This window comes from Pelecanus crispus, chromosome 10 (genome assembly GCF_030463565.1).
Source record: "Pelecanus crispus isolate bPelCri1 chromosome 10, bPelCri1.pri, whole genome shotgun sequence".
Taxonomy (NCBI): domain Eukaryota; kingdom Metazoa; phylum Chordata; class Aves; order Pelecaniformes; family Pelecanidae; genus Pelecanus; species Pelecanus crispus.
The window spans coordinates 17204830-17231833 of NC_134652.1; the positions used below are offsets into that span (position 1 = coordinate 17204830).

The 27004-nt window shown below is 53.5% G+C and overlaps 1 protein-coding gene across 2 annotated transcripts; it reads right to left on the minus strand.

The window, feature by feature from the left end:
* DNMBP (dynamin binding protein) lies at positions 1-26592 on the minus strand. Of its 2 annotated transcripts, XM_075717686.1 has the most exons (16): positions 26433-26592; positions 23937-24059; positions 21438-23381; positions 8115-8302; positions 7421-7520; positions 6513-6660; positions 5968-5985; positions 5073-5272; positions 3480-3610; positions 3135-3239; positions 2793-2921; positions 1990-2322; positions 1351-1533; positions 1077-1275; positions 525-979; positions 1-186 (listed from the first exon to the last, which is right to left on the minus strand). In XM_075717686.1, the coding sequence occupies exons 1-16, from the start codon at positions 26575-26577 to the stop codon at positions 1-3; spliced, it is 4587 nt and encodes a 1528-aa protein (XP_075573801.1). In that variant the 5' UTR covers positions 26578-26592. The 2 variants fall into 2 exon arrangements, with proteins under 2 accessions (XP_075573801.1, XP_075573800.1); XM_075717685.1 differs by lacking the exon at positions 5968-5985 and having other exon boundaries at positions 6477-6660; positions 26433-26577.
* Between the last annotated feature and the right edge of the window lie 412 nt (positions 26593-27004).

The following is a 27004-nucleotide window of genomic DNA, read 5'->3' on the forward strand; positions in this document are numbered from 1 at the left end:
TCACGTGTACTCTGTCTTCCGGATGTAACTGGAGGGTACGTAGCCCTGCTTCCCGTGTGCCTCGGCCAGCCACCACTCCCGATTGCCCGTGATGTCCTCAAACTGCAGGATCCTGAGTCTCTCGTTAGCTGACACACTCAGCTCATTGGCGTTTCGGCCTTTGAAGGTGTAGAGAGCGTAATAGACCTGCCAGACAGAGGGAGAGCATCAGTTGGATGGTCATGCCACACAGCCTTGCTGTCACATTGCATAAGACGTGTGGGCTTTTGCTCCTCTCCCCAAACAGTGACAGCCCCAGCCCCATCCTGGCCTCTGCCAGAGCTGCCCCCACTTGCACCCTCTGCCTCTGCACCTCTGCTACTGGGAGATAAGGTCTCATCCTCCACCTCAGCCCTTTCGGACAAAGCATCCTCCACCTCCCACCTCTCCCTGGTCACTACCAGGAAGGATGATTCAGCCCCCACTCAAGCCAGGGGGTCAGCCCTTGGCATCCCCAGCACCCCCCGGGGAGGCTGAAGGCTCACCTGGTTGCCCTCTGACTCGCTGCTCTCCAGCCCAGAGTCTCTGTCCTCCACTGAGGGTGAAGGCCTCAGATGTGCTTTGGCGGGGTGCCCGTTGCGAGAGCTAGGGCTGCAGCCCTGCTCGGGGCGGCTGTAGCGGCGCCGAGATGTTGCTGCACCAGCCTCCAGTGGGGCTGTCCTGTCACCAGAGCCAAGCTGGGGCAGAGAGGGGGAGTCCATCTCCGAGGGGGGCTGCAGGGACTGGTATGGGTCTGATGGGGAGGCTGAGTCTTGCAGGGGTTTCTGAGTGAAGGTGACGGCTGCCCCGCTGGGGCTGAAGGTCAGTGTGGTGTTGCTTTGGGGAGAGGAGCTGCTGTGTTCCGACTCGTTGGAAGAGTGGCTGCCTACAGAGACATCTGACTGGCTGCGGCGTGGGTTGTAGGGCTTCAGAAAGGAGCTGTACACAAAGCCCTTGGTCACTGCAGAGAGAGAGAGGAAGAGAGCTCAGATTGGGGTGCAGGGGGACCAGAGGAGGGGATTCACAGCAGGCACCAAGGATAAGGAGCAGCCACCTACCTCCATTGTCTATGAGCCAGCGATTCTGGCTGCCCATGGGGTCCTTCTTCTTGATGACACCTACAATGTCTCCTTCCAGCAGTGAGACATCCAGATCTTGGGTAGCATTGAAATTGCGGTCTGCCTGGAAGAGACTGTCTGGGGGATAGCGGGCCAGGAGGGTAGCTCGGATGTCATCTGACTGCAGGAGGTGGCTAGGCTGCAGAGGAACAAGGCAGGTGTGAGTAGTTGTTCCGGGTTCTGCCAGCCCTGACACAGGGCAGAGGGAACTCACCAAGCCAACAAGAGGCTGCCGCCGGGCAGACTGCCGCTCCACGCTCTTCCTTTCAAAAGGTTTCTTGGGAGCTGCCTGGGACTCTGGGAAGAAGGTGAAGGCCTGGAGCTGCTGGAGGACTCGACTGTGCTCATCCTGGAAGATGGCAATGAGGTTCCCCTCCCTGCTGGACACCTTCAGCAACTGGAACCAGAACAGGGTTGGGGGTCATGGTTAGGTGACAGCTGCTGGGAAAAGTGGCCAAGAACTACAGCAGAGACCACGCCAGCTCCCAGGCCAAGCGGGGCTCTGAATCCTGCCTGTGACTTGCATCAGGCAGAGATTTGCAGTCCTGTCTGGACCCAGCTCTGAGTGGTCCCCAAACTCATGACCTGAGATTCTCCCAGGCAAATGCTCTCCTGCCACTGCTCCAGGAGCAGCCAGAGCCTTCACTATCTCTAAGCACAATTGCATCGTGACCCCGCAATCCCTGCCCTGACAGCATCCCACAGGAGCCCTCCCCAAGGCACTTGGGGCCTGAAACTGCAGCAGCAGCTTCCCCTGCAATGGGATGAGTCCCAGAGAGGCTTGGGGACAAGCCCCGAGCAGAGATTAGTGCTGCACTGAGCTCAGAGTGTTGGCTGTGCTCTGGGAACCCACCGACAACAGGGGTCTCAGCTCCTCCAGGGCCAGGCGCACAAAGTCACAGTGTGCCTCGGCATAGCCCCGCACGCAGCTAGCAAACAGCTCCTTGGCGAAGCGCAGGAACTTGGGCAGCTCATCCAGCAGCTGGGCATTGAGGGCCTCATAGTTGTTGCGGGCTGATTGCAGCTCCTCCAGTGTTCGCTTATCCTTCAGCTTCTCCGCTCGCTCTGTGCAGTTGTGGAAGTCAAGGAGCTTGTCAAAGCGTTTCTGCACCAGCTTGTGGGGCCCCGCAAACATGTTCAGCAGCTGGTTCAGGGGCGAGCTCACCAGCCGCTCCGTCCGCTCTTTCTGATGGGCAGAGATGCAGAGAGCAGGTGAGACAAAGTGCTTTCTCCCACCACGCGGTGAACACCAGCAGCTCACCCTCCAGCACAGAATCTCCCCAGGACAGCACAGGGTCCGTGTTCCTGACAGCACCCACCAGAGCTCCAGAGGTCCCTTCCAACAGGAATTACTCCACAATCTTACATACATGTACCAGCATGGGCAACGCTATGGGAAGTACCTGAACCACAGAGAGAGCTGTAACATTTCAGGTAGGGCTGAAAAAATGTGTATCTAATAGGCACGCTCAATACACATCATAAAGCCACAGGCATCAAAGCTCACAGGAGGATAGAGTTGAACAGGAGTGCTCACACCTCTCCCAGGCTGTGTTACCCTCCCTGCAGCCTCCCAGGGGCTGCTCATCTGCAGCAGGCCCCCAGGGAGGGCCCCAGAGGGGTGCCCCCAGCACGCAAGAGCACAGCCTCACTCACAAAGTTGGAGAAGAGCTGGTCGCTAATGAGCCGATTCACTTTCTGGAACTGGTCGAAGTCCCCACTGCCCTTCTCCGTGCACAGGTCCCACATGCTCACTGCTGCCAGTGCCTTCATGCAAGCTGACTCCTGCACCAGGGACACACAGTCAGCACCGCCATACTTGCTGCCCAGGAGAAGAGGCCTCCCAGGGCAGCCCAGACCCTCAGAGACCACCCCCCCGGCAGGGCTGAGGGCAGCAGCACTGGCCAGAGGCACTGCAGGTACACACCATGCAGGCAGGAGGGGCAGTGCACACACAGTGAGCCCCGCGGGTTAGGCATCACACCCAGACTGACTCACCCGAACATGCTGCAGGTAGAGAGAAAGGTCCCGGATGAAGGACTTGATCAGCCGCTCCTGCATCCGGAAATTTTTCTCTGTCTCTTCAAAGGCTTCATCCTTCAGCTGTGAGAGAAAATGTCTCAAGGGAGGCAATGCAGGACTCCAGCAGCTCCCAGAGTGCCAGACGTGGGGCCTCCTGCCCACAAGCTGGACAGCAGAGATGGGTTGTTCAGACCTTAAGCACACTCTGCCTTGCTGGCCGGGATCAGAGCTACTCATTGGGGAAGGGGTATGCAGGGACAGCAAGTACCACTGCAGAAGTACTGCAGGGTGTAAGTGCACCTGGCAGCTGATGCACATTACCTGGGGTGCAAAGCCTGTGAGTTGCTTGAGGTGGCTGCTCACACGGTTGGATTTCTTGATGATAGAGTGGAAGTTGAGCTTGGAGATCTTCTCCATGAGGCTATCCTCATCCCCTTTCCGGTACTTTAGCACTAAAGAGATTGATGTAGAAATCAGAACCCTTGTCAGCACAATGCCCACGTCTTACAGTGCCTCATCAACAATTGCCTTGCTGGCTCTCCCCTTCCCTAAGCCTCTGCAGTCCCAAGTACCCCACATATCATACCATCTATCATATACTATACCATACCATACCATGTATCATCTTGAAATCCAGCACTGTGCCACCTGTAATCCCCTATGTGGCTCTTGATATGCATTACAGTTTGTAGACCCACCATTCAAACTCTTCCATAGGATTATGCATAGCATTAGCATAAGATGACATAGATGATAGTGTACAATAATCACTGGACATACATACAGAAGGCATTTATACTGCTTCTTTAGCAAATACGAGCAATCATTACAAATACAAATCATTACTATGTCATCTCAGCTTCAGTGGGGTTATGCGGAAAGAGTAAAGTGTAAGACTTGCTTGAGTCAGGGGCCTCCAAGGGAAAGCAGGGATGGTGGCTGACAGGTCAAAAGGAGTAATTTTCTCCCTCTGTTCAGTCCCAGGGAGGCTTGGATCCACTTGGATACTGTGTCCAGTTTTGGTGCTTCCAGGTCAAGAGAGATGTGGGAGAACCAGAGCTACTGACCCACAGGGAGAGTTCAGGCCCCACAACAAGAGCTGGGGGAGCCGGGTGGGCTCAGGCTGGCTGGGAGGAGGTGGAGGGGGATCTGCTCACAGCCGGCAGCTACTTGAAAGGCAGCTACAAAGGTGATGGGGCCAAACTCCTCGGAGCAGTGCCAGGCAATACAAGGAGGGGCAGCGGCCACAGATAGAAACTTGGGAGCTTCAGGGTGGATCAGGGAGCACAGCTTCACCTCAAAGGTGGTGCACGCCTGGCACAGGACAGCAGACAGGCTGTGAAACCTCCATCCTTGGGGTTCAGTGAGGATCAGCTGGAGGGAGCGGTGGCCGATCAGAGCCAATGCTGGGGACAATCCTGCTCCAAGCAGGAGTCTGGACAGGAGACCTCAGAGGGCTCTTGCAGCCAGCACCTCTGCGATTCTGTCCTGTCTACAGATATACCTTCAAACGTAGTCTCCAAATCTCAGTAAGATAGAGACTGTCCTAGCAGATTTATTCCCTACTTGTGTTGTTTAAAATTGCATTTTTAAACTTTAAATATATATTATTTTGTCTTATCATTATTTTTGTTTTCATTTAATAGCCATGTGGTCAGCAACTGCATACATTTCATACCTCTGTATCCCAAGAAACAGCTGAAGTCAGATGTATACTGTGTTACTTTAAGTATTGTATCTCATTCTCAGATTTTTTTAAATGCAGCTCTTCTACTGCCCTCTGTGAGGGCACAGACTTTGGGAGCAGATTCCCTCCATGAATGTGGTTGCCAGCTAAGGCTCAGGAGCCGACAGACACCAACCTCAACACGCCCGCTCCTGTCTGTCTCTCCCCAGCACTACCCAGCTACTCACCCAGGTCCTTCCGGCGCTTGTATTCATTGATGTTGACGTTGATTTCTTTGACTGCGAGGACAGCAGCTGTGAGCGGTGCCTTGTCAGGGTGAGCCTCGGGGGTGGCGCTCAGCAGCTCCATCAGCAGCAGTGGGTACCGCATCACTCTTTGCACTGGTTTGATGAGGAAGGAGCCCAGGTTAATGTAGTTTGTGCAGCCCCTGGGAAGTTGGGACAAAGGAGATGCACCAGGTTTCAGTCCAGCTCTGCCACACAAATTCTGCCAACTATCTATCAAACCAATTCTATCAAACCAACCCCAACCAGACCCAGAATACCAACGCCTCTAAATCCACTGTACTTCCTAAGTCACGCCATCCTCATCTCCAAACTCACTGCACTCCTGAACCCCCAGTGATCTCAGATCAACCCCAGGTTTCCAGACCTCATTCACGCCAGGTGACCCTTCCCAGCCAGGATGCTCTCCATCACCAGACCCACTGCAAAATCCCACCCAGGCACAGCCTCAAACTTACCAGCGTGCCACTTGCCACAGACTTGCCACACCACCCGACTGCCCAGATCTGAGCCCCACGGCAGGACAGACTGACTGTGCTTAGGACCACAGCTGGCGCAGGGCTCTCCTGGCTCCTTGGGGCTGATGGCTCCCAAAATGTGTTTCCTGGCCAAGACCTCCCCTCACTCATCACCTGCCTGTGCTGCCTGCCTGTGTAGCCCTTCCATTGCCTCTGTTGTGATCGCACCACAGACACCCTGCTCCTCCCAGACGTGCCTCCACGAGGCACTGTTAGGGCCCCCCGACATGCACCCAGCTGGTGGCAGGAGGTTAGTTACAAGGGAGCAGTCAGGCCAGGCCAGACAGTCAAGCGGGGACTAACAGGAAGGATGCACTTACCATTCACTGTACAGGCTCCTGCCGGCCCAGAGAGTGCCAAAAAGCAAAGAAAAGCAATGGGTTAATGGGGTGGCAGGTGTGCAATCCCGCAGCCAGCGCCTTCACCCCCTCCTGCAGTGATGCTGCCAGGGCAGTGGGCAGCCCTGTCCCCCAAGAGCAGCAGCTGGCACTGCTGGCTCCCCGGGGCATTAACCTCCACAAGCTGGAGGCCTGGCAGTTGCTGAGCCAGGCAAAGCGGCTCCTTCTTCACCAGCCATGGCGGGGCAGGGCTTGGGGAATAGAAGCCCTCAGTCTGGGACACGCCACCTTCTCTGTACCTTGGTGATATCTGCTCAGAGTTTAAGGGGGCCTACAGGTGTCCCAGCACCTCTGCATTGGGGCAGGGGGCCATTTGAACCTGGAGCCTGGTCAACTATACAGTGACACAGCTGGCCCCTCTCCAGTCACCACCTGAACTGTCCAAGCACTGCTGGCAGAGGGACAAGCATGTTGGAGATTGACTCCACTACCCCAGCCTGGTAGCTGCCACAGCCAGAGGCTCCAACCTGAGGCTATCCAACAGGTCCAGGAATAGTTTCTGCATCTTCTCATCCTTCTCATAGGTTTCCAGCAGTGCGATGGCCTCGTCGTGGTTCTGGCAATACACCCTGTAGACGCTCTCCAGCTCTGCACGCTGTGCCAGGAACACTGGTCCTGCAGACAGCAGCAAAGCAGGACTTCAGTGTCTCCTGGTTCCCAGCTGCCTTCAACAACCCTGACATGTCTCACGGTGAGATGCCCAGTGTCCCCCTTCTCCACAAACAGCTTGAGAGGACAGTGTTACGAGAGCAACCGGTATGCCTCCTCACCACCCCCAGCATGCCCACACATCCTTCCTGCTCCCCTGTCGCTGCAGGCCAGGGGGACAGAAATGGGAAGCTGTGCATCAAAGTTCTGCCAAGGCAAGGAGGCCCCCAGCTGAAGCCAAGGGCATGTCATGATAACTCACCAGGACATGTTCACTTGTGCTTTAAGGGGACGGTTTGCTTAGCTGAAGAGCCCCCAGGGGTACCCCAGGAGCCACTAGCCCAGAGACCTCAATCGATCCAGCTCTCCCGGAGGTGAGGAGTGGGGACACTGGTCAGTGGCAGCGTGGGTGAGGACCCACATGGAGAGCAGAGGCACAGGCTGCCCAAGGCCTGAGCGGCAAAAGCTGGCAGCACAGGAGCGAGGAGTGGGGCTCCCTTTGGGGCAAGCGGCCAGGGAGGGCCACAAGCACCGTGTTTCTCAGCATAGTGATCCATGGGGCAACACAGATCTTGGCTTTGCTGCTGGACTGATAGCAGCGACAGGGACCAGCGGGGAGGAAGCTCAACCCCAGTGACACTCTCCTGCCATTTAAACTACTGTTCTGCCCCACCACTAGCAAAGCCCATCCCAACCTGCTGAGAAGAGGTAACAGCAGAATTCATACCGATGGCATCTGAAGCCTCCAAGGTGGACAGCAGCTGCTTGGAGAAGCTAATTACCATGTGGATGTTTCCAAAAAGACCCTCAAAGTCTATGTTCTGCATCTGGGGAATGGGAAGAGAGATGTCCTGGATGGGGGAACACGTCCCAGCCAGACCCAACAGCCCCCCCCTTGCCCTCCTGCAACCCATCAGCCCTCAGCTCCACAGCAGCCACCCAGTGTGACTTCCTTCCATCACAGTGACTTCTGTACTCACTCCCTCATCACCCAGTGCACTGAAACTCTCACTCCTTATGTGTCCTATCAAACACAGTGTCCTCCTCTTTCCCAGCAATTTCATTCCTGCCTCTGTTCACATGATATTCTCCCTCTCCTCCCACCAGCTCTGTCCCCATGCCAAGACCCCATATTTTCTTTCTCCTGACAATGAATTTAACCTACAAACCAAATGAAAAGGAACATCTGCTGCCAGGTCTCTTGCTCTCAGCAATGGTGAGAGCTCAGCAGGATCTCAAAACAGATGGACTATTTCTTTAAGTGCAGGGCGCAGTGAGAGCCATCCTGCTCCCCTCAGCATAGCTGAATTTCCTCTGTGGGTTCTTGTGCTGCTGCTTGGAAGTCTCCAAGAACTAAGTGGACTCAGTACCCTCACCCCATCCCACCAGTGCCATGCCATAGGTTGCCCCCATGCTCCTACCTGTGCCTGCTGCAGGGGCACCATGATCCTCTCCACGCACATCTCCAGGTCTCGGATATAGTCCCGCTCTGTCTGGAGCAGTTCCTCAATAACCTTGGACCTCTTCTCCAGCATCCTTTGCTCTGGGCTCTCAGTGGCAGCCGAGGATGCCTCCAGGGATGGTGTCTGGGAGGACAGGAGAGTCATCTCTGCAAGACAGATAAGCAAGATCAGCATCCTCCAGTGAGGATGCAAGGACAGGAGACAAGTAGCGCCTGAACTGTGCTACATGCAACCTATAAGACTGCTAAACACGACCATTAGAGAGCAAGACTGTCCAGCCAAGTACCCCTCCAGAGAAGCCATCCCTGGCACTCCCAGCCCCAGGGAAGCAGGGAGCCCTGGCCTGCTCCCACAGCCTGCCCTCGCAGCACCAGTAACGCTGCAACGCCCAGTAATGCTGCAATGCCCCATCATCGGGGCAGCAGGCACCAAGAAATGCAAACCTGCTCCAGACAGTCCCCCCTGATGCTGGCCAGGACCAGACCCCTCTTCCCAACCCTGCCGCCCCAGGAAAGTCCGTGGGGCTCAGCAGATGGGAGAGGAGCCCGGCTCCCCTTCTCACCCTCTTCCCTGCCAAGTAATGGTGGCAGCCCCCTCCCCTCAGGCTGGGAACAGGGTCTCCATTCTCCAGCCCCGGGGCATTTCCATCTGAATGGCCGAAAAGGCCTCGGGCACCTACAATAGGGCTGCCTGCGGCAAAGCCTGGAGCTGGACTACAGCGAGCAGCGCAGGGCTGGGAAGGCCGGGGCAGCGGCTGCCTTCGTCCAGAGGCCGGGGTGGGCACCCAGAGGCCCGACAAGGCGGAGGCCCGGGGTGGCTGGATGCACCCCATGGGTGGCCACGCTGCCACGGCGGGTGGCCCGGGGTGGAGAGGCCCCCAGGCCCCCAGCACGGCCCAGGGACCTGCTTCATGCCCAGGCCGCTGTCCCCCCGCAGCAGCCTCCCGGCCCTGCCCCGGCAGGGTGCCAGGGCGCTGGGCACGGGCAGCATGGCTGCCCTGCCTGCAAGGCCTGGGGGCGTGCAGGCGGCTGGCCACCCTCCCCTTCCCTGTCCCAGCACCCCAGCAGTTGGTTTTCCTCCTGGTTTTCTGTCCCACCTGCGGCTCTCAGGCCGGCCCAGCCCCCTCCAGTTTTCATTGAGACATTTTATCCCCCAGCAGAGTTCAGGGCCCCAGCCACTTTCTACCCCACCTGCCTGCTTTTAAAAGCATGTGCCCTCTGGCCAAAACCGCAGCAACAGTACCCCTCTGCCCCCCAAATTTAGGAGAGTCCCTCTCCAGCACTTCCCTAGGACACCCCTCTGAGGCAGGGTCTGGCCCAGAAGCACTCAGGTCTCCCCCATTTTACAGCTGCTTTGCAAAACTGAGGCCCACGGGGCCCCTGAGCCCCTTGCAGCACCCCAGCCTGCTTCAGGTACCTGATTTAAGGCCAATTGCTGATTTGACAAATGCCATCCACTCCAGCCGTCTCCCACAGATCCCCAGCTGCTCTCTCTCAATGGGATTTTATTGGAGTTGTGGACATGCCCCAGCTCAGACATTTGTAAAAATATTTTTGCAGGCACTTCCAGATCTCCACGTCCCTGACCTCTCCAGTTACAGCCTCAGGCACCAGCTGTTCAGCCTGTGCGACTCCCAGGGACACGCAACTGGGCTTGGGACTTATCCTGGCACCCCAGCACCCACTGTGCACAGCCCCAAGAGACCCCCGTGCTCCCAGCCGCTTCTGCCCACGGGCTGGGCAGGCCCTGCTTGCCTGCAGGCAGCCCCCAGCCTTGCCCTGCTGGGTGATGGCAATAACCAGCGGCAGCATGAAACGTGGGATGGAAAACTACTGCCGCAGCCTAAGCACCCTGCCTGCTGCTCTGCCAGGCTGGGGTTTTTGCACTGAAACGACCCAGGAAAGAAAGGAAACGTGGCTGAGATGAGACACCAACTCAGCCCATAACTAGCTGAAACCATGGCAGCCCTTCCAGCCCTTCCCGTTGCAGAGCAGCGACAGACACCAGCAGCATCGGCATTAAACAGCAACTTCTTGCAGCTACCTGGGCTGAGAATGAACCACTGTGCCTCTTGCAGAAAGAGCAACTTCCAAATCAGTCCCAGACACCCCCCAACCGCAGCAAATGGGAAACCCAGCTGAAACCCTGCTCAGAAGATGCTCTCAACATGGGAGGGAAGATACCCATCTCTCTAAGCAGGCATCTCTGCTCCCCTGCCTTGAAATTGAGCCTGGGGAGAGCCAAAAGGGCCAGCTCCATGGAGGAGAATTTAGCGGCACAACCAGCACTACATTTAGTAAGCAATTATTGAGAAGAGTAGGCTTCACTGATTCCTACCAGCAAGTATCCTTAAAACTATCCACATCAGAGCCAGCCTGCATAAGGGAAAAGGCTGGTTTCAGCTAAGTCAATGGCTGTTTTGACTCTCCACCAGATAAGTCCCCAATGATGAACTTTATCAACTCAAATGCAGCAGGAGTCCGCAAGGAGGGCCTGGGAGCAGCTGCTGGGTTTAACATTTGCTGTTTGCATTTCCACAGCATCTGCAAAGCCTCAGTAGCAGACTAGGCCCTGCCATGCAAGGTCCTCTGCAAAAACCCAGCCAGGATATCCTGCGCAAGACACAGCGCTTGGAGCCTAAACAGGACACGAGACAGAAAAATGTACAGGAGGCACAAAGAAACACCAAGATAATGCAGTCAGCAGGTCTCTGCAGCTCAAGGTAAAGTAACAACAAATGAGTTATTTTAAAGAAGGATATATATTTTTTTAAAGAATGGCATTTGTTTTGCAGGAGAGCAAGCTCAAGTAGGAAGGCAACCTGGAAGAAGCAGGGAGGTGTTAATTTGCAAAGCAAACAAGTGTGTGAAACCCAGAGGAGGTGGGCCGGTGAGCTGATACTGCAGCCTGGGGTGGCCTGGGAAGAATCTTGAAAATGAAGATCAGCTGGAACAACAGACAGAAATGACCCATGCAGCAGCATTTGGGAAGACAAATGGAAAAGATTACATCTGCCTTGGTCGAAGAATAGGATTTTGCATTTATCCCCAGGCAAAATGCCACCAGATGAAGCTTTGTATGGGACATCTTGGGAGTTTACTGTACCACCGAACAACCCCGCTGTGCTCCCAGCTTTAGCCATAGCTAAATTGCAGCCACACAATGTGTCTAACTCCAGCTCACCAAAATGGAGCTGGGGATGCCCAGCGCCGTCAGTGAACGCAGCAACTCCCCAGGCTCCACCAAGCAAACCCCAGGCAAGTAAATCTAGATCAGGCCCTTTCAGAGAGTGCCCTGTGGCAAGGATTCGACTGACACTTGTGAGATTGCCAGCTCTGTAGCACCTTTCCTCTCCAAGTCTCAAATCCCTGCCTATGGAAGGGAAATTAAAACCTTCCCTCCACAGGTTTTAAGCCCATAGTAGTCATCAGCTCACCTTGCTTGACCTGGCACAATGCTGGCCACCAGTTCTACCCACTTAGACCATATCAGTATTTGCGTTATTTTGAAAACTCATACAAATTAATTCTCCTCTGGGCTTCTTGCTCTTTCTGAATATTTCAAGATTTGTTTAAAAACAAGGCTACATTGCAGCCAAGTCTCTTAGGACTCTTGCTATTTATCACTAGTCCAGCATCCTGCTTCAGCAATGAACTCAGAAGTCATCCTGCCTCTTTCCAAACACTCACAGTTCAAAAAATTCAAATACAGAATTTGTTTTTAATACTTGGCTCTTCTATCTGGCCAATATGTATAATACTTAGGATTTGTCTCTGACACATTTAAAAACTCTTTTGTATTTCATACCATCTCTGCTGATTGCCATCAATTTCTTTTTTTCCCGTTTGTCATACACTCTTGTATGTCTAATAGCAGCTTTCCCTAAATGAGGCTTATTAAGCATTCAACTAAACCCACTGATTTCACAGCTGTGGGTTTTGGTCACCTGGTAAATACTTTTTAAACAGATATCCATTTTACTTCACAGATTTTCTATTTAAATGTTACCTTTTAATCTGAGTCATCATGCCCATCAACTTTGGAGGCACTAAGTTGTACACCACAGCTGGAATGGGCCGTTAGCCTGCAACAATGCGACTGGTATTTCTAATGAAGCCACCAAATTCCAATCCAGTGACAAATTCTTGTTTACCCATGACACAGATGCCAAACGGGCATTCAGAAATACATTTCCAAACCCAATATTCTCAATGACAATTTCCAGAAATGCAAATTTTGTTCTCTCATAGGTTGCATGAGCTCTACGATCTCCCTCTCTAAATTAAAAACTCTAACAATATTGTTTTCTCTGTCCCCTTTGGCTGTTTGTGACAAGTTGTTGGCTCTCTGGATTGGCTTGATGGTGTGCAACAGCCTCCTAGGAGCACCTGCTTTTGAGCTTTGCTAGTTTGCCTGCTGATGCATGGGAGATTCAACACTGACTTGTAACCCAGCCCCTGGAATGAAGTGTCAAGATGGAGCACACTCCCCCCTCTGCCCTTCCCGTGGAGGACATGATTTAATATTGCAATCACACGGCTCATCCTGCTCGTCTTGGAAATACCACTTTCACCGACTTTCTTCCAATTAATGAAAACTTATTACCCAACCTCCTAGCGCGAGCATACATGCAATTAGAGGTTTTCTCCCTGCCATACTCTGAAAGTAGAGCTGACCCATGAAGACCAGATCCAATGGGGTGTGCGCCCATCAAGCATGGGCTGGGGGGCTCACCCAAAGGGCTGCATTGCCCCCCAACTCCTCCTCGTCGGGGCTCACCTGCCAGCATCCCCCGTGGCACAGCGCAGCCTCGCAGGGCACCCAGGCTGCTAATGCAATCTGAAAAGGGATGTGCTGCCCATCAGCGCTGAGGACAACACCTTGCACCGGCTTGGAAAGCATGAATCTCCGACTGGAGCTGCACCCACCCGCGAGACGAGCCCAGCCGCAGGCTCACAGCTCAGCGGAGTCAAGCAGTGACTCAGGACAAAACAAACCAGCTGCAAATATTTGAAGTATGTGGACGCCAGGAGGGGAGGAGCTACTGCCTACCATGAGGAGAGAGGGGATGCAACTAGGGCAGGGAATAATTAATCTGAGTGAAAGGCTAAACTCACTGCCAGGAGCAGGATCTGGCTGGGGTGAAAACTCTCACTCTGGACATTGGTAATAAGCCTGTAACAGAATATATCCACTGCTCCAAAAGCAACAGATTGGATATATTCAGTGTCTCATTGCTCCTTAGGAGGAAGCAGGGGGTGCAAGCAGAGAGCTGCCATGGCAAAAGAGGAAGGACTTCAGCCCACAGAAGTGAATTCACTTGGCAGAGTCCTGGGACCACACAGCAGGAGATAAACCCAGACAAACCATAAAAATGAGCTGAACAGGAACAGATTGGGGACACTTCTCCAGGGCCACCGGAATGGCTTGATGTCTCTAAGATGTCTGATGCAGGGCCTGCTTGGTGGGGATGTCTCTATGCCAGGTAAGATTACAACCATCACCCCAAACAGCCTGTGGCTGTCCAGACACGAACACGGCCACACCGCATTCACTGTGAACAGAGGATGGCCCCAACCCGTGATGCAGAAAAAAAGCAAAGTAATACGATGACGTACAAAGAGCTAACCTTCTAAAGCTCAGGCAGAGCATCAACAAAAGTGAGCAAAAACACTGAGGGGAAAAAAGAATGAAAGTTCTAAGTTCTTTAAAAGCATGTTTTAAATAGATAATCCAAAAAACTCGGTTATGCTATCAAGAGAACAATACTGATGAAAAATCTGTCCAGGTCTGTGCTTCAATAAAGGCAGAAAATCTAAATAAATGCATGAATGTAGAAAACCAGAAAACAGACAACAGACACACCAGGAACTCTGAAGTACAGAAAAATGAGAAAAGAAAGATATCAAGAAAAATCCATGGATGGTAGAATTAAGAATTCAGTTTTCACTTTTTAAATGAGGAAATAAAATGCTGCTTTGTAATAGACTTTTATTTCCATGCAGGACAAAAGAAACCCTTTCAATGATGCAATCCCACAAGTAAGCAGAGATGGTAAAATTTTTGGTAAGTTTGGCAAAAAGGCAGAATTATACAATAAATATTCTGTTTCTTTCCATCTAAAAAGCAGAAATAATACCTTGCTAACCGGCACCTCAAAAACCCATTGCCAGTGGAGAACATCCAGAAAAGATGGCATTCCTAATCAGGTTCTCCAGGGACTGTGTTTAGAGTTGATCCTACATAATATTTTTAAAAGTAAATGGAAAATCACTGCTATCTTGTAGAGAACTGAACATCAATTCAACAGGATTGCAAATAAAGATCAGGCATATGAGTTACTGAGTGACCCAAGGTATCCTGAATAAGATGTAATTATTCAAACCAAGCAGATTTAATGCAGACAAATGCATTAATGTATTAATGGGGACAAGAAATGCAGCCACATGCAGGACTGTATTCTGGGGAATAATGCTTCTGCTTGGTCAGCCAAAACTCAGCAGAGTTCCCTGAGTGCTGCAGAGGCAGACTGGGGTCCTCGGACAAGGGCACAGGGGTGCAGCAAGGTAAACCTCTGTGCAAGCAAGTGCTGACACCCACCCAGAATGCCTCACACATCTCTGAAGTCCACTATTTTAACAGAGTCTGAACTGCAAAATTAGTGAGCATCAGGAAGAATAAACACTGAAAGGCATTCCTCTGAGTCCTTGCCACGAGTATTTTAAGACTCTATTCACTACAAAGAACTGAAGACTGAAAAATTACTTAATTACAGTACCTCCCTGAGAAGAAAATCCATCAACTAAAAAGCTCTAATTTAGTAGAAAAAGGTTGGGGTTCAGAGCTGAAATGCAACACATTAGCATGCAAAACCTTTAAGAGTGATGGTGACTAAGCAGCAAAGCTATGACAGGTGGGTTCTCCTTCTGTTGATGTGGCAGGCAGACACATCTGAGTCTCATCTTAGAAGAGATGCTCTAACCAAGTAGCTGTCACTGGGATTTACTGCAGAGAAATCTGTAAGAAGTGTAATAACCCCGCTTACAGAAAAGATCAGGCTATGTCATCTCTACCAGGGCTTCCAAGTCCTGAATTCTGTTATTCTGTGGACAGGAAGAGGAACCTGGGTGAGAAGTAGACAGCATTAGAAAAGGCGCCTGGAGCACACACAGAGGGAAAAACGAGCTGACTTTTTCCTACCAACTGGGCAGGAGGGTGGCTACTGCCAAGCGTAATGGGAGGGCTTTTGGGGAGGCTCTCAGGTGCTGGGGAGGTCTTACATTGAGGCAGCTACAGCAGCAAAGCTTATATGCCAAGGAAGGCTGTTGCTGGTGCAGCACTGTGCTCCAGCAGGGCAGGAGGAGGAACAAGAGGGAATTGCAGCCAGAAATGGGCCACAGGATGGACAGTGTTTCAAAACACCTGGGGCCTTCCTCCCTCCTTTCCCGCTCTGCAACACTGGCCCTGATGGTGAGGGCATCCTGCCCTGCACCTCCCACAGCCACCCCCATGCCCGTGAGCCTGCCACAGCGGGGAAAAAAAACCCAACACCCTCTCCCAACGCAAGTGGGGGTGTACGCAGCGTCTCATTTAACATCAGAGGAGCGAAGCATCCTGCACTGCAGTCTGTCCCCCCTCCTCTTGCAAAAGCTGGCCAGGCCAGCACTGCTCCAGCCTCCTAAAGCTTTGTGGGCCGTTTCCCTCCCTGCTCTGCTCCTGGCTCCTCCTAGCTGCCCTTTGTACGTCCAGGCACTGCAATGCCTCTCCCTTCCCTTGCCCTGGGGACGCAGCTGAGCAAAGTCCCACCCTACCAGGGTAGCCTGAGAGCACAGAAATGCAGCCGGCAGAGCCTGATTAATCAAATACCTCCAGAGGACAGATTTCACGCTGTTTAAGCCCACAGGCAGCCACAGCCCACAGGCAGCCACAGCCTCCAGCTCTGCCACCTCTTTGGCCGCTGCACTGTGGTGCTGTTTTCTTCTGCGTTTCAAACCCCCTTCATAGAGAGTTCACACACGTGTCCGACACAGACGCTGGCAGAAAGGGTGCAGAAGCAAACATGTTTTCAGGCACATGGTTGCCCAACGGGGAGGTCAATCCGCTAAGAAGTGCTCTTTCACTCCCACTGCCCAGACCCTATAACCTTGCTGCCCCTTTCCCAACACAAATATCCTTGCAACAACAAGCCAAGCCCCACAAAGCTGTCTGCAGCTGACTCTGTCCCAGCCACGGTGTCAACAGGATGATTCTGCCCATGCCAAGGCAGCCTGAACCCTCCAGCTTTGGTATCTCTCCAGGTGCAGGGTGTTGGTTGATGGAACTGGAGACCCAGGGGTGGCTCAGGCACCCAGGACACAGCATGCAGCTGCTGTAGCACAGGCAAGGGACTACGGTGGTACCAAGGGCTGGTGATGCAGGAGGTACCATTCCCATCTGCGACAGCCTGCCAACACTATGCATTGGAGGGCTGTCGCAGATGGGAATGGTACCTCCCTCAGTGTGCTGCCCATGTGTAATCACACAACTACCAGTACTTGCGCTCTGTGTCCGTCCGAGTGCTACAAGAACAACTTCCCCTATTTCCTGCTTTGTGCTGTCTGTGAACAGCTGCCATACTTGCCCTCTGCAGGGTCAGGAATTGGTTCCTACACACAGAATCCATTCACGATGGGTTATAAAAGTAAACCAGGCAGCGGGAACAACCCCAGTGCCTCATCCTTCCCCCCATGAGGAACCTCCTTGGGGCCCTGAGGGAGCAAACAAATCAGGGCCACAGGTTTTAGGGTGTACCCAAAACACTCAGGGCACAGATGGAGGAGAGCTTGAAATGACAGCAGTGAGCTGTGGGTCTGTGCTGCCTGGGCTTCCTTCCCACCTGGGCCTCTGCAAAATGGGGGCAAGAGCCCTGGCAGGACATGTAGTGACTGTACAGAGGGGTAACAATGATGATGCCCATTTCAGCAAGCCCCAGGGGTTTCCCGTGACAGCGTGACTACGCCAGCCACCCACCTGTGCCGGAGTCCTGGTGCTGTCCCGGTGGCAGGGCAGGGCGAAGGCACACCCAAGGCAACTGCCCAGCTTTTCCCCGCATACCTTGCTGCTTCTTCCTGGTCTGCACAAACTCTGAGTGCCGCAGGGCACTGGGAGCCGTCCGTCTGTAGAAGCTGTTTCGCTGCAGTACAGAGCCCACCCTGTTTGCTTCCTCGGCCTCCTGCTCCCAGATCTGGCTCCAGTCTGGCCGGCCTGTGCGTACCCTCGTGCGCTCTGCTCTGCCACTGCTCCTGGCTGGCATCCCAGGCCCTGGGGCTTCGTCTTCCAGCTCCCCACAGCTGTTGTAGTCCATGTCCTGCATCTCAGACCGTGTGTAGCAAGTCCCTGACCCCAGGCTCATGCTACCATCTCCTGAGGACCAGACCGCAAATGCAGTTTTACAACCTCTGTCCAGACTGCTGCAGTCCATGACATGGCCTTTGGGCTGCCTGCGCCGCTCAAAGTCTTCTTGGTCTTCTTGGTCCCTGACACCTATATATCGCCTTTCCTGCTCTCTATATGACCCAGAGCCTCCATCCTCTCTATAACCCTTTTCCCCTTCCCTAGATACTTGATTGCCTCCATCCTCTCTATACTGCCTTCCCCCCTCCCTATGCTCCCCAGAGCCTCTCTCCTGCCTACACTGCCGTTCCCTTTCCCCATTATGTCTTTCACCCTCACCGTAGTCCCTAGGATCTCTGTCCTTATACCACCTTCCCCCCACCCTATACTCCCCAGAGCCTCTCTCCTGCCTACACTGCCTTTCCCTTTCCCCATTATGTCTTTCACCCTCACTGTAGTCTCTAGGATCTCTGTCTTCCTTACACCACCTTCCCCCCTTCCCATACTCCCCAGGTACTCTGTCCTCTCTGTACCGCCTCCCTTCCTCCCTATACTGCCCAGATACTCTGTCTTCTCTGTACCGCCCTTCTCTTATCTCAGAACTGCAGTCTCTGTATTGAACGTCCTCCCTCTCATACACCCTATAGTTTCTACCCTCTGTATCCTGGCTTTTCCCTTCCCAAGTGCAGTCCGCTCTCCTGCAGTCTGCATACTGGATACCTCCCTTCCAAAAACCTCCAGAGTCTCCGTTCATGCTCCGTCGGTCTACGGAGATGCCCTCCCCTTTCCTGTAACTGTCGCAGCCGCTGTCTGCTCCCCAGCAGTCCAGGTACTGCCTCCTCACCCTGGGTCTGTCATTGACGTGAGCCTCACCGCACAGCATGGCCACCCCAGCCACGTCCTCTCTCCGCATGGCACAGCAGTCCTCATATTCCCAGCTGAGGAGCCGCGGCTCCTGCCTTGGATCCTCCATGCTGTGCTCTGTCCCGGGATAGGTGCACATAGTCCTGCTGAGGTGCAGCGCAGGTGCTGACTCCCTTTGCCACCTGCTCCCTGAGCCCAAGCCTGGGCTGACGCCGCTTCTCTGCTCTGTTCCAGCTCTCCCGTCCCAAGTGAAAGGCAGGTGTCGCTTCCTGAAACCAGCCAGCAAGGGTACAAAGAGGCACGGGCCCAATCACTGCAAGCCCTGGCCTTCTCCACCTGCTGCCCAAAGTAATCAGTAACCAGCCCCGAGGAGGGAGGCCGGGGCTGGGCAGGCTCTCACTGCCCAAACCGGCTCCACAGCTTTACCAAAGCCTCTCTGCAGGCAGCTCAGAGGCAGGGAAAAGGAGGGCACTGGAGCATGCGGAGGCCCTGCCCCAAGACCAACATCCTCAGGGAAAGGAAACCGCACGTGAGACCGCGGGAAGCCACAGACCAGAGCTGGGATACCAGATCTCCTTCCCCTGCCTTCAGGCTCCTGCCGGCATGGAGGCTAAACAACGCGGTCTAGCAGAGTCTGGGCGCTCCTCCACACCTCACTGGGGAAACTGAGGCCTTCAGGCTGCCCCTGGCTCAAACCTGATGCTGAGCCTGTCCTTTTCCCAGCCCTCACCCACAGGTCCTGGGAAGAGCTGAAGATAAGCAGCTCCCTGCACGACAGAACATCCCCGAGCGGTGCCTACGCAGTGCCATACAGCCACAGCTGCCTGGTTCCCTGCTCCAGGGCGAACGGCTGGTACCCTGGTTATAGGAACAGGCCTGAAGGGAGTATCTAGGTTATGGAGTCCACTGCCAACACACAACATAAGATTCCACGGTGCTATAGAAACATGTGCTCCTCTCGCTGCAGGGCGCAACATATTCCCAGTTTTCCATACCAAATGCAGGAGCTCCTACGAGAAACCAAGAGACAACCACAACATGCCCAAGACAGAAAGCAGGAGCGTCCATGCATGTCATCCATGTCTCAGGTTCTTGAAACACTTGTTAGGTATGCACAGCCAATGCTCCCAAGCTGGTAGAAGACAAAAATAAAACCAATGGACCAACCTACTCCAACTGCAGGAGGGCAATCCTGCCCAAGCCTGGTGATAAGTAAAACCCCCAGGGTACACACAAGACACACAAAAGAGGCAACCTGCAGATTTGAAACACGTATTTTAGAAAGCCACATACTTTCTTTGGCTCCCCAAAGGACACACCACGGGGCTGGGCTCCCCCAAGACTACGCCAGCCCTACTTTGGTTGCTCATTAATGCTTAGGGAAACCTCTTCTCCCTCCCATGTGCCTCCATGTTCCCCTAACAGTGGGAAGGCAGAAGCCATGCCTGAGGCATTGTGCAAACACATTTTGCTGAGCTAATGCACCATCGGGTTACAGCAAGCCTGAGATGCTCTCTGGCCACACTCAGATGTGGCAGGAAGGATGCAACAGAGCTTGAGTGGGGCACATCTTTAAAGACCAGAGAGGCTACTTATAAATTCTCAGGACTACTAAGGGGATAACTTGACGGGTAGGATGTCTCAATATAGTTAGTTCCTGCCTAAAACTTCCAGTTCCAGTAACCAACAGGGCACAGGTTCCGCAGGATCCGTCCTCTGCCAGGAAGCACTGGGACAGTAAGAGACATTTCCCAGCAAGATCTATCCCATAAGATCTACCCCTTGATCCAGCCCAGATTTTCCTCTTCCTACCTCCACGTTATTTCATCTAGCCTCAAGTCCTCTAAACCTCCTTCCAAGCATCCCTCTTGCACACCATTGACGTGGAGGTTGTTTGTCGCCCTGTTTCCCTGGTACACACATAACAGCCTTCATTCCCATGTGCTCTGCATCAGATGTGATCCTGCAGCAAAGCGCCTGGGCTCCCCAGCATGGATTAAGCAGTGGGAGGATGGAGGCAATGAAGTTAGAGTGAGTAATCCCCAGGCAGGAGTTGGCATTTCACTCCACCTCCCGCATGCAGTGCCCACATTTCCTGCACATTGTGGGTTTTGATAATAGAACTGCAGTGTCAGAGCTCCTGGGAGAAGCTGGGGAAGGGACCGTGGGAGATGTACGTACGTAGTCCTGTCTTTCCACTTTGTCTACTGTAATACCAAGTATAACATAATTAACAGCACTGATCTTCATATGGCATCTTTGGGTTCTGATAAAAACAGGGTAAATTTATCCTCCCTGAGTAATTTTTCTGGTCTGCAAGGACAAAAGTCATCTTTTTGGCTACAGACATGCTGCAATTTAAAGCTCTTTGTTGCTGTTACCAACAGTGCAGCGTCATTTTCCTGTCCTGAAATTCTGGACTCCATGGACAGCAGGAGCACATGGGGAGGCTTTACTTTTTGCCCACTAACCCTCCCCACTCCCAGGCCAGGTTCAGCACCCTTCTGTGCATCCCCTCTGATCTGAGTGACAAGTCCCCAAATGTCTGTATCACCATCAGAGCAGAAACCGCAGGAAACCCAGCACCCTGACAGACTGAGGGCAGACACGCTGCAGACATCAACTCAAATCTCAACTGCATGACCACCAGCAAAGCCACTCTGAAGCTGCTGCTCATTCCCCTACAGCTAAGAGGGGGTGAGGCAGGGAGGTTGAGCTTGCAGCAGCTGTGTTTTTGCTTGAGAGCAAGGACACACTGGGAATGGACTGGATGAGGTCTCTGGATGTACGGTGGGTCTGGAAGAGGAGATGGGAGATTTGGAAGGAAAAGGGGGTGGGGAAGGCCAGGGCTGAGGGATGTCCAGAGAATGACACTGTGGTTCTCCAAGGCAAAATCATGATAATTTGTACTGCAACAACGCTTACAAAATGACCAAAATCAGGAATTGAAGAAGGAAGTATAAGACTGGCTCCAACAGTGCACGTACACGGCAGGGGCCAGGTGACCCCCTCAAGCACCTCCATCCCATGCCGCTGCAGACTCACCTCTCAGCTCCTGCAGCTCCACACTGAGGGTCTCGATGTTTGAGTCACAGAAATCAAGGTTTTCCAGGGTCTCCGCTCTCACCAGCTCATCCTGCTGCTCCTCCAGCATCAGGCTTAGCTCAGCGCGGGTCTTGCCGTAGGCCTCCAGGTCTCGCTCCACCTCTCCGATCCTCGTCAGCAGAATGGAACGGGGGGAAGCTGATCCTGCCCGCGTCATGTCCTCACGTCCCTCCTCTGCCCGCTGCTCCTGGGCGCTGGACTGAAGCTGCGGAGGGGCCACGCTCCTCCGCTGGTTGCTTGACGGAGGCCGGGGCGCAGGCCGGGAGGGCTTCACTGAGAAGGACAGAGACCTGCCTTTGGGCACCTGGCCACCCAGCGTGTGCACAGGGGTCGTCGCAAGGCTGCTGGGCCGAGGAGGGGGTGGCCTCAGGGCCTTCCTCCTCTCTGGCTGCCTGGCGTGGGGGACACACTCAGGAGACCCACGGACAATGTCCTTCTCAGAGCTGTAGTCCAAGATAGAGAAGTGTCGGGAGACCCTGTCCTGCTCAGCACCAGTAGTTGTCAGACTCTTCTCAAACTGCGCCAGCTGCTCTGTCAGTTTGGAGTCGAGGTCCGTGCAGCCGTCCCCCTGCGCTGCGAGCGGGCAGCATTCCGCCCAGCTCCCAGCCCATGTGTCCAGGCCCACCTGGGCACCTCCCAAGCTGGAGGAACAAGGTTTGGACTTCTCCTGTTGGCTGTCCACCCAATCGTCCAGGTCCTGGGTGCTGCACCGGCTCTCCTGGGGCTCGGATGCTGCCCAGCTATTAGGAGAAGAAATTGCCTGGCTCCTGCAAGGATCTGTGGGGGAGCAGGGAGCCGGTGGGGGCACAGTGGGACTGTCTCCATCTTGCTCAGGCAGGGTGTGAGTTTCTGAGTTTCCTGGGGAGGCTGAAATGGTCCCCACAGGCTCCACCTTGCCTGCTTGGCCAGGCCTGTTGCCCTGTTGGGGAGGCTGCTGAGCAGCAGGGAGAAGGCCATTGACCGTCTTTGTGCAGTCAGAGGGGAGGGAGTCTGCTGTGCCTTTGGGATGTGGCTCTTGGTGTCCAGTGCCAGGAAAGGCCTGATGCTGTTTCAAATCTGTGCCAAGATGGCCCTCTGTTCTCCCTGCCATGTGAGACAAAATGGTGTCAGGCTCAGGGTGTGCAGCCAAGCCATCCCCCTTTTCCCTGCCATCTTTCCCTGGCAAAGGAAGAGCTTTGGAGCAGGTGCTTTCCGGGTCTTGAGGGACAGTGACTCCACAGCTGCCTCCACCTTGGGGATCCCCAGCACCCGCCTTTTCTCTGCAAGGCTCAGAGGCTTCCAGCCTCACAAATCTGTGTGGAAAGATGCCACGTTTCCCCCTCAGCTCCCCCTCCAGCCAGCCATCCTCCAGAATGCCTATGATCCGAATCCTGTCACCCACGTCAAAATCCAGTTCCTTGGACTCCAGGGCTTGGAACTGATAGAGGGCAACACCATAGGTACTCCCTGGCTCCTCCTCCTCCTTGGGGGGCATCTCCACTGACCCATTGGTGTCACAAGTCCCTGTGGGCTCTGGATCCACTGAGGTTCCTGGTGCTCGCAGAGGAGTGAGCAGTTCCACAAAGCCCTCTGGGAAGATGCCCCTGCAGCCTCTGAGCTCGCCTTCGAACCAGCCAGGCTCTGGGACACCAACAATGTTGATCACATCCCCTTCCCTGAAGTCCAGTTCCTCCTCCAGCTGAGCAGACAGGTCCATCAGGGCCCGGGCTTGGCCCAGTGAGTAGGCAGGCACCTCCAGGAGAGCACTCTGGGACAGCTGACGGCTCCGAACTGAAAGGCACAGCTCCCGCACACATGATGAGGGGAAAAAGCCCTTGGAACCCCAGCTGCTTCGGCCCTGCAGCCAGCTAGAGGCTAGGGAGCCCCCCAGGATCACCAGGTCTCCTGCAGGGAATGAGACACACCAGTTCAAAACTGCCCTCATGATTGCTTCCCACCTCTTATTCCTGCCTCCCCATGTCCTTCCTGGCTGTGGGTAAGGTCTAGCACTCTGCACAGAGCACAGTGCGTGTTGGGTATGCACAAGAGCACAGCAGGGAGGTAAGGCATGAAGCATCGGCAGCCTCTTGCACACACACCTAAGATACATAGTTTTGGCTGCTAAGCCATGAAGGTGCACCAAAGCTTTGATTTCTCCCCCCAAATGCAAGTCTAAGATTTGGGGATTGGACGTCAGTTAAAAGGCAGCCGTAAGTTTACTGTGATCACACGACTCCAATATTTGGAGTTTCAAGAGCAATGATGGATCATGTGAAACTGGTGTCAGAGTGGCAGAAGCCCAAAGGGCCATGGTGGATTTGACATGACCCATGCCATGAGGTATTAGGAAATCCTCTGTCTCTCCTGCCACTCTAGGCAGGATGCCGTGACTAGGTTCACGCTTCTGGGAGGACAGCGAGGGTTATGAGATGCAAAGGAAAGGAAGGGAATGGAGATTACCTCTCTGCAATGACAAGCTCCCTGGCTCTTGAGACGTGAAGTCACTGGTACAAACAAACAGTTTTTCTCCTTGCTTCAAAGGGGGAATATCCACAGGTTCCACAAAGCTGCTAGGAAACTGCCCTAAAATGAGAAGCAGTTGTCAGCAATGAGTCTTTCCTGTAGCCCACCACCATTCTGTCCACCCTCCTTCCAGATTTTGGGATCTATTCATCTCCTGCTAAAGGAAAATAACCAGCTACCCAGGGTGCTTCAATAGCGTGGTGGAAGAGGAACGGGTTTGGGAGTCAAGAATTCCTGAGGTTTTAAATGCTTCAGAGCTAACGGAGAACAAAAAGCTTTGTGCCCTTGGCCCACTCCAGGCAATCAACAGGCTGTGTTCATTACTGGGACTATGCCATCAGCATGGAGTTTCTGGGAACAGACATACTAGGTTTTCTCTGCTTTCATTGCTTGCTTCCCAACTTAGAGCCATGATGAGGGCTGAGAGATCCAGTAGTGCTGGACCACGAGACCAGTGTCTTGCAACCGAGCACATCCATCTGGTGCTCCTCACTCCGTAAGCCTTGGCCCCTGCACGGCCTCAGTGCAGAAGTCAGGCCACCACCCTTGGGATGGCCACATCTGTGAGTCACAGGCTCTGTCACAGCTTCAGTGCTGCTAAGGCTCCATGAACCTTCCCCACTTTATCACTTCTGTGCAGCTATTTCACCATGGCACCCATTGCTGAGCGCCCAGCTATTCTGAACAGGCCACAGCCAGACAGGGCAGTGCACACTTGTTGGCCACTACAAGACACCACTCAGCTACTAATTTCAGTCCTGGGAGCACAGGACATGGCAGAGCCCGCTGCAAAGGCCGCTAAAAATGACATTCCTCTCTTTCATAATTTGTGGCAAGGGGCTATGACGGACTATGGGCCAGAAGCACTTCCAGAATTCACTCTTGATGACCTAATATGGCATCCACGTTCTCCAGTAAAACCTGGAGACACCATATCCTAGACACGCAGAACTTTGCACTGGGTTTAGGCAGTTTGGCATCTGCTGTCATTAGCCTGAGGTGCAACCAGCAGCCCACAGGCTGCTAGTCTCAGTGGCTTCCTTCACAGTTTTAAACAATTCTACCTCTTTCTCCATGTCTTAGTTTCCTGCTCTGTACATGGAAACAACCTAAACTTCTAACTCAGAAAGGAAGTCATGGAGCTACATTAATTATTCCCCAGAGTACTGCGTATTATTATTGGTAGGCTGCAGCGCCTCCACAGCTTCAATTCAAAAGTGCTTTTACAATTTCCTACAACTTTAGCTTAGAAAATTGGGCAGAAAACTACAACAGCTGTTCCAAGGGAAAGCAGGAATGCAAGTTTTGAGTTAAAGGTCATTAAAAACCATTTGGTTTGACTTCAGTGTGTTTCTTTATCTTTGTGCTATGACACACATCTGCTTATTATTCCTTAATAGCTTCATCTTCTTGAGAACAAGTACATCAATTATGCTGGGAGACAAAACTGTGGTGAAGCAGATACTGGTGATTTCTGCAGAAGTAATTTGTGCCCAGTGACTTCAGCAGCAGCAGCAGGATCAGGCACGCGTGTATTCAATGCCATTTATCAGCTATGTGGAGCACAGGAGAGAAGTCCTCCTCTCCACCTTTGCTCCTTTCCATCTTTGTTTTAGCCAGGAGACAGTCTGCGGCTGTTAGCAGAGCCCAGACTGCTACTACAATAGCAGCCCCATCTCCACGGCCAGGGATGAGACTCCAGTCCCACCCTCATGCTGAAGACAGTCAGGCTTATGCTTTGAAGTGGCCTGGTTTTCATCTCCCTGAGAGCTCACACATGCTCTCAACATCAGTATTAAGATGAGAAAGAGCTGCTTAAACAGGGACTGTGAGTCTCTGTGTGTTTCACTAAGAGCATTTTGCTGTTTCAGAAGTTTCTTACATCCCTCCAAGAGTTTAAGAGACTTGCACACTACTTTAGGCACCCAGATATTGATGGCAGCCTGCGCAGGAAAAGTGCTTTAAAGCGGAAAGGAGGAAGTGGGGCTGAGACAGAGGGCTTGGAGGGACACACGGATTCTGTCGCTGTGTCTCCCACTGACTTGACCTGACAAGGTCACTTGGATGTGGATGCATTTCCACTCTCAGTGCATCTGTTTCCTCTCTCCCCTTCCACTGCCACAGTGGGTCAGAGCATAAACTAGCCAGGAAATGGGCTGTCTCAGCACAGAGCAACCAGTATTGTGAAGCTCTCATCTCCTCGAGAACTGACCCTCCACTAATCTCTCTCAAAAACCAACAAACAGTTGACGCAAAGCTGGCAGGAGACAAGTGGCGGGCAACCCGCATCCTCAGTCCCAAGAAAAGTCCCATGAAAGACTTAGTAAATCAGATCTGGTCCTGCACAGCACTGGCCAAGGGAAGGTGTGCTCATGGAGTGAACATTTACCTGGCATATGTATGGATCCAGGTGCAGGCATTTCCAGCTCTTACCTGTGACACCTTCCTTCTTGCCGAGGAGCCAGAATTCATCCACCACGGCCAGCACCTCGATGACATCTCCCACGAAGAGGGGCAGCTCTTCAGAGACGCTGGGACAGAAATCAAAGACTGCTCGTACCACAGAGCCAACCTCCATTGCGTGGGGTCTGAAGGCGGATCGGCACCTAAGGCTGAGACACAGCGGGAAGTTTGTTAGCAGCCAGAAACACCTGAAATTATCACATATATGCTCAGAAAGTAAAACTCTTCCTGAGCACAAGAGGCAGGAACAGTGCAAAGGGGTCCTATCTTGAGCTCGCTGAAACCCCTTGCCTTGTGAAGCATGCCGCAGGAGCCAAGGGTCTCCAGCAATGCAGCCCCCATGGTCCAACCCTGCCTTGTCCAGCCCCTCTGGCTATCTCTGTGGGGACACGTGTTTGTGCTGCAATGGTGGGAGAAGCGACAAGAAAATTGGAAGTGAATTCCGATCAGGAAGGAAGCAAGAGGAGGGGAGGAAGCTCAGCGCTTCCCTGACATGCAGGGCAGAGCCCTGAGCCCGCCAGGGCCGGGTGGGCAGAGAGCAC

Excerpts from the sequence above, each read along its gene's own strand:
- DNMBP (XM_075717685.1), bottom strand. The coding sequence starts at position 26,577 with ATGGAGGTTGGCTCTGTGGTACGAGCAGTCTTTGATTTCTGTCCCAGC. Across the intron at positions 24,060-26,432 it reads CAAGAAGGAAGGTGTCACAG|GGCAGTTTCCTAGCAGCTTT; the intron begins GTAAGAGCTGGA and ends TTCTCATTTTAG. Across the intron at positions 3,611-5,072 it reads CAAGCGCCGGAAGGACCTGG|TGCTAAAGTACCGGAAAGGG; the intron begins GTGAGTAGCTGG and ends CAATCTCTTTAG.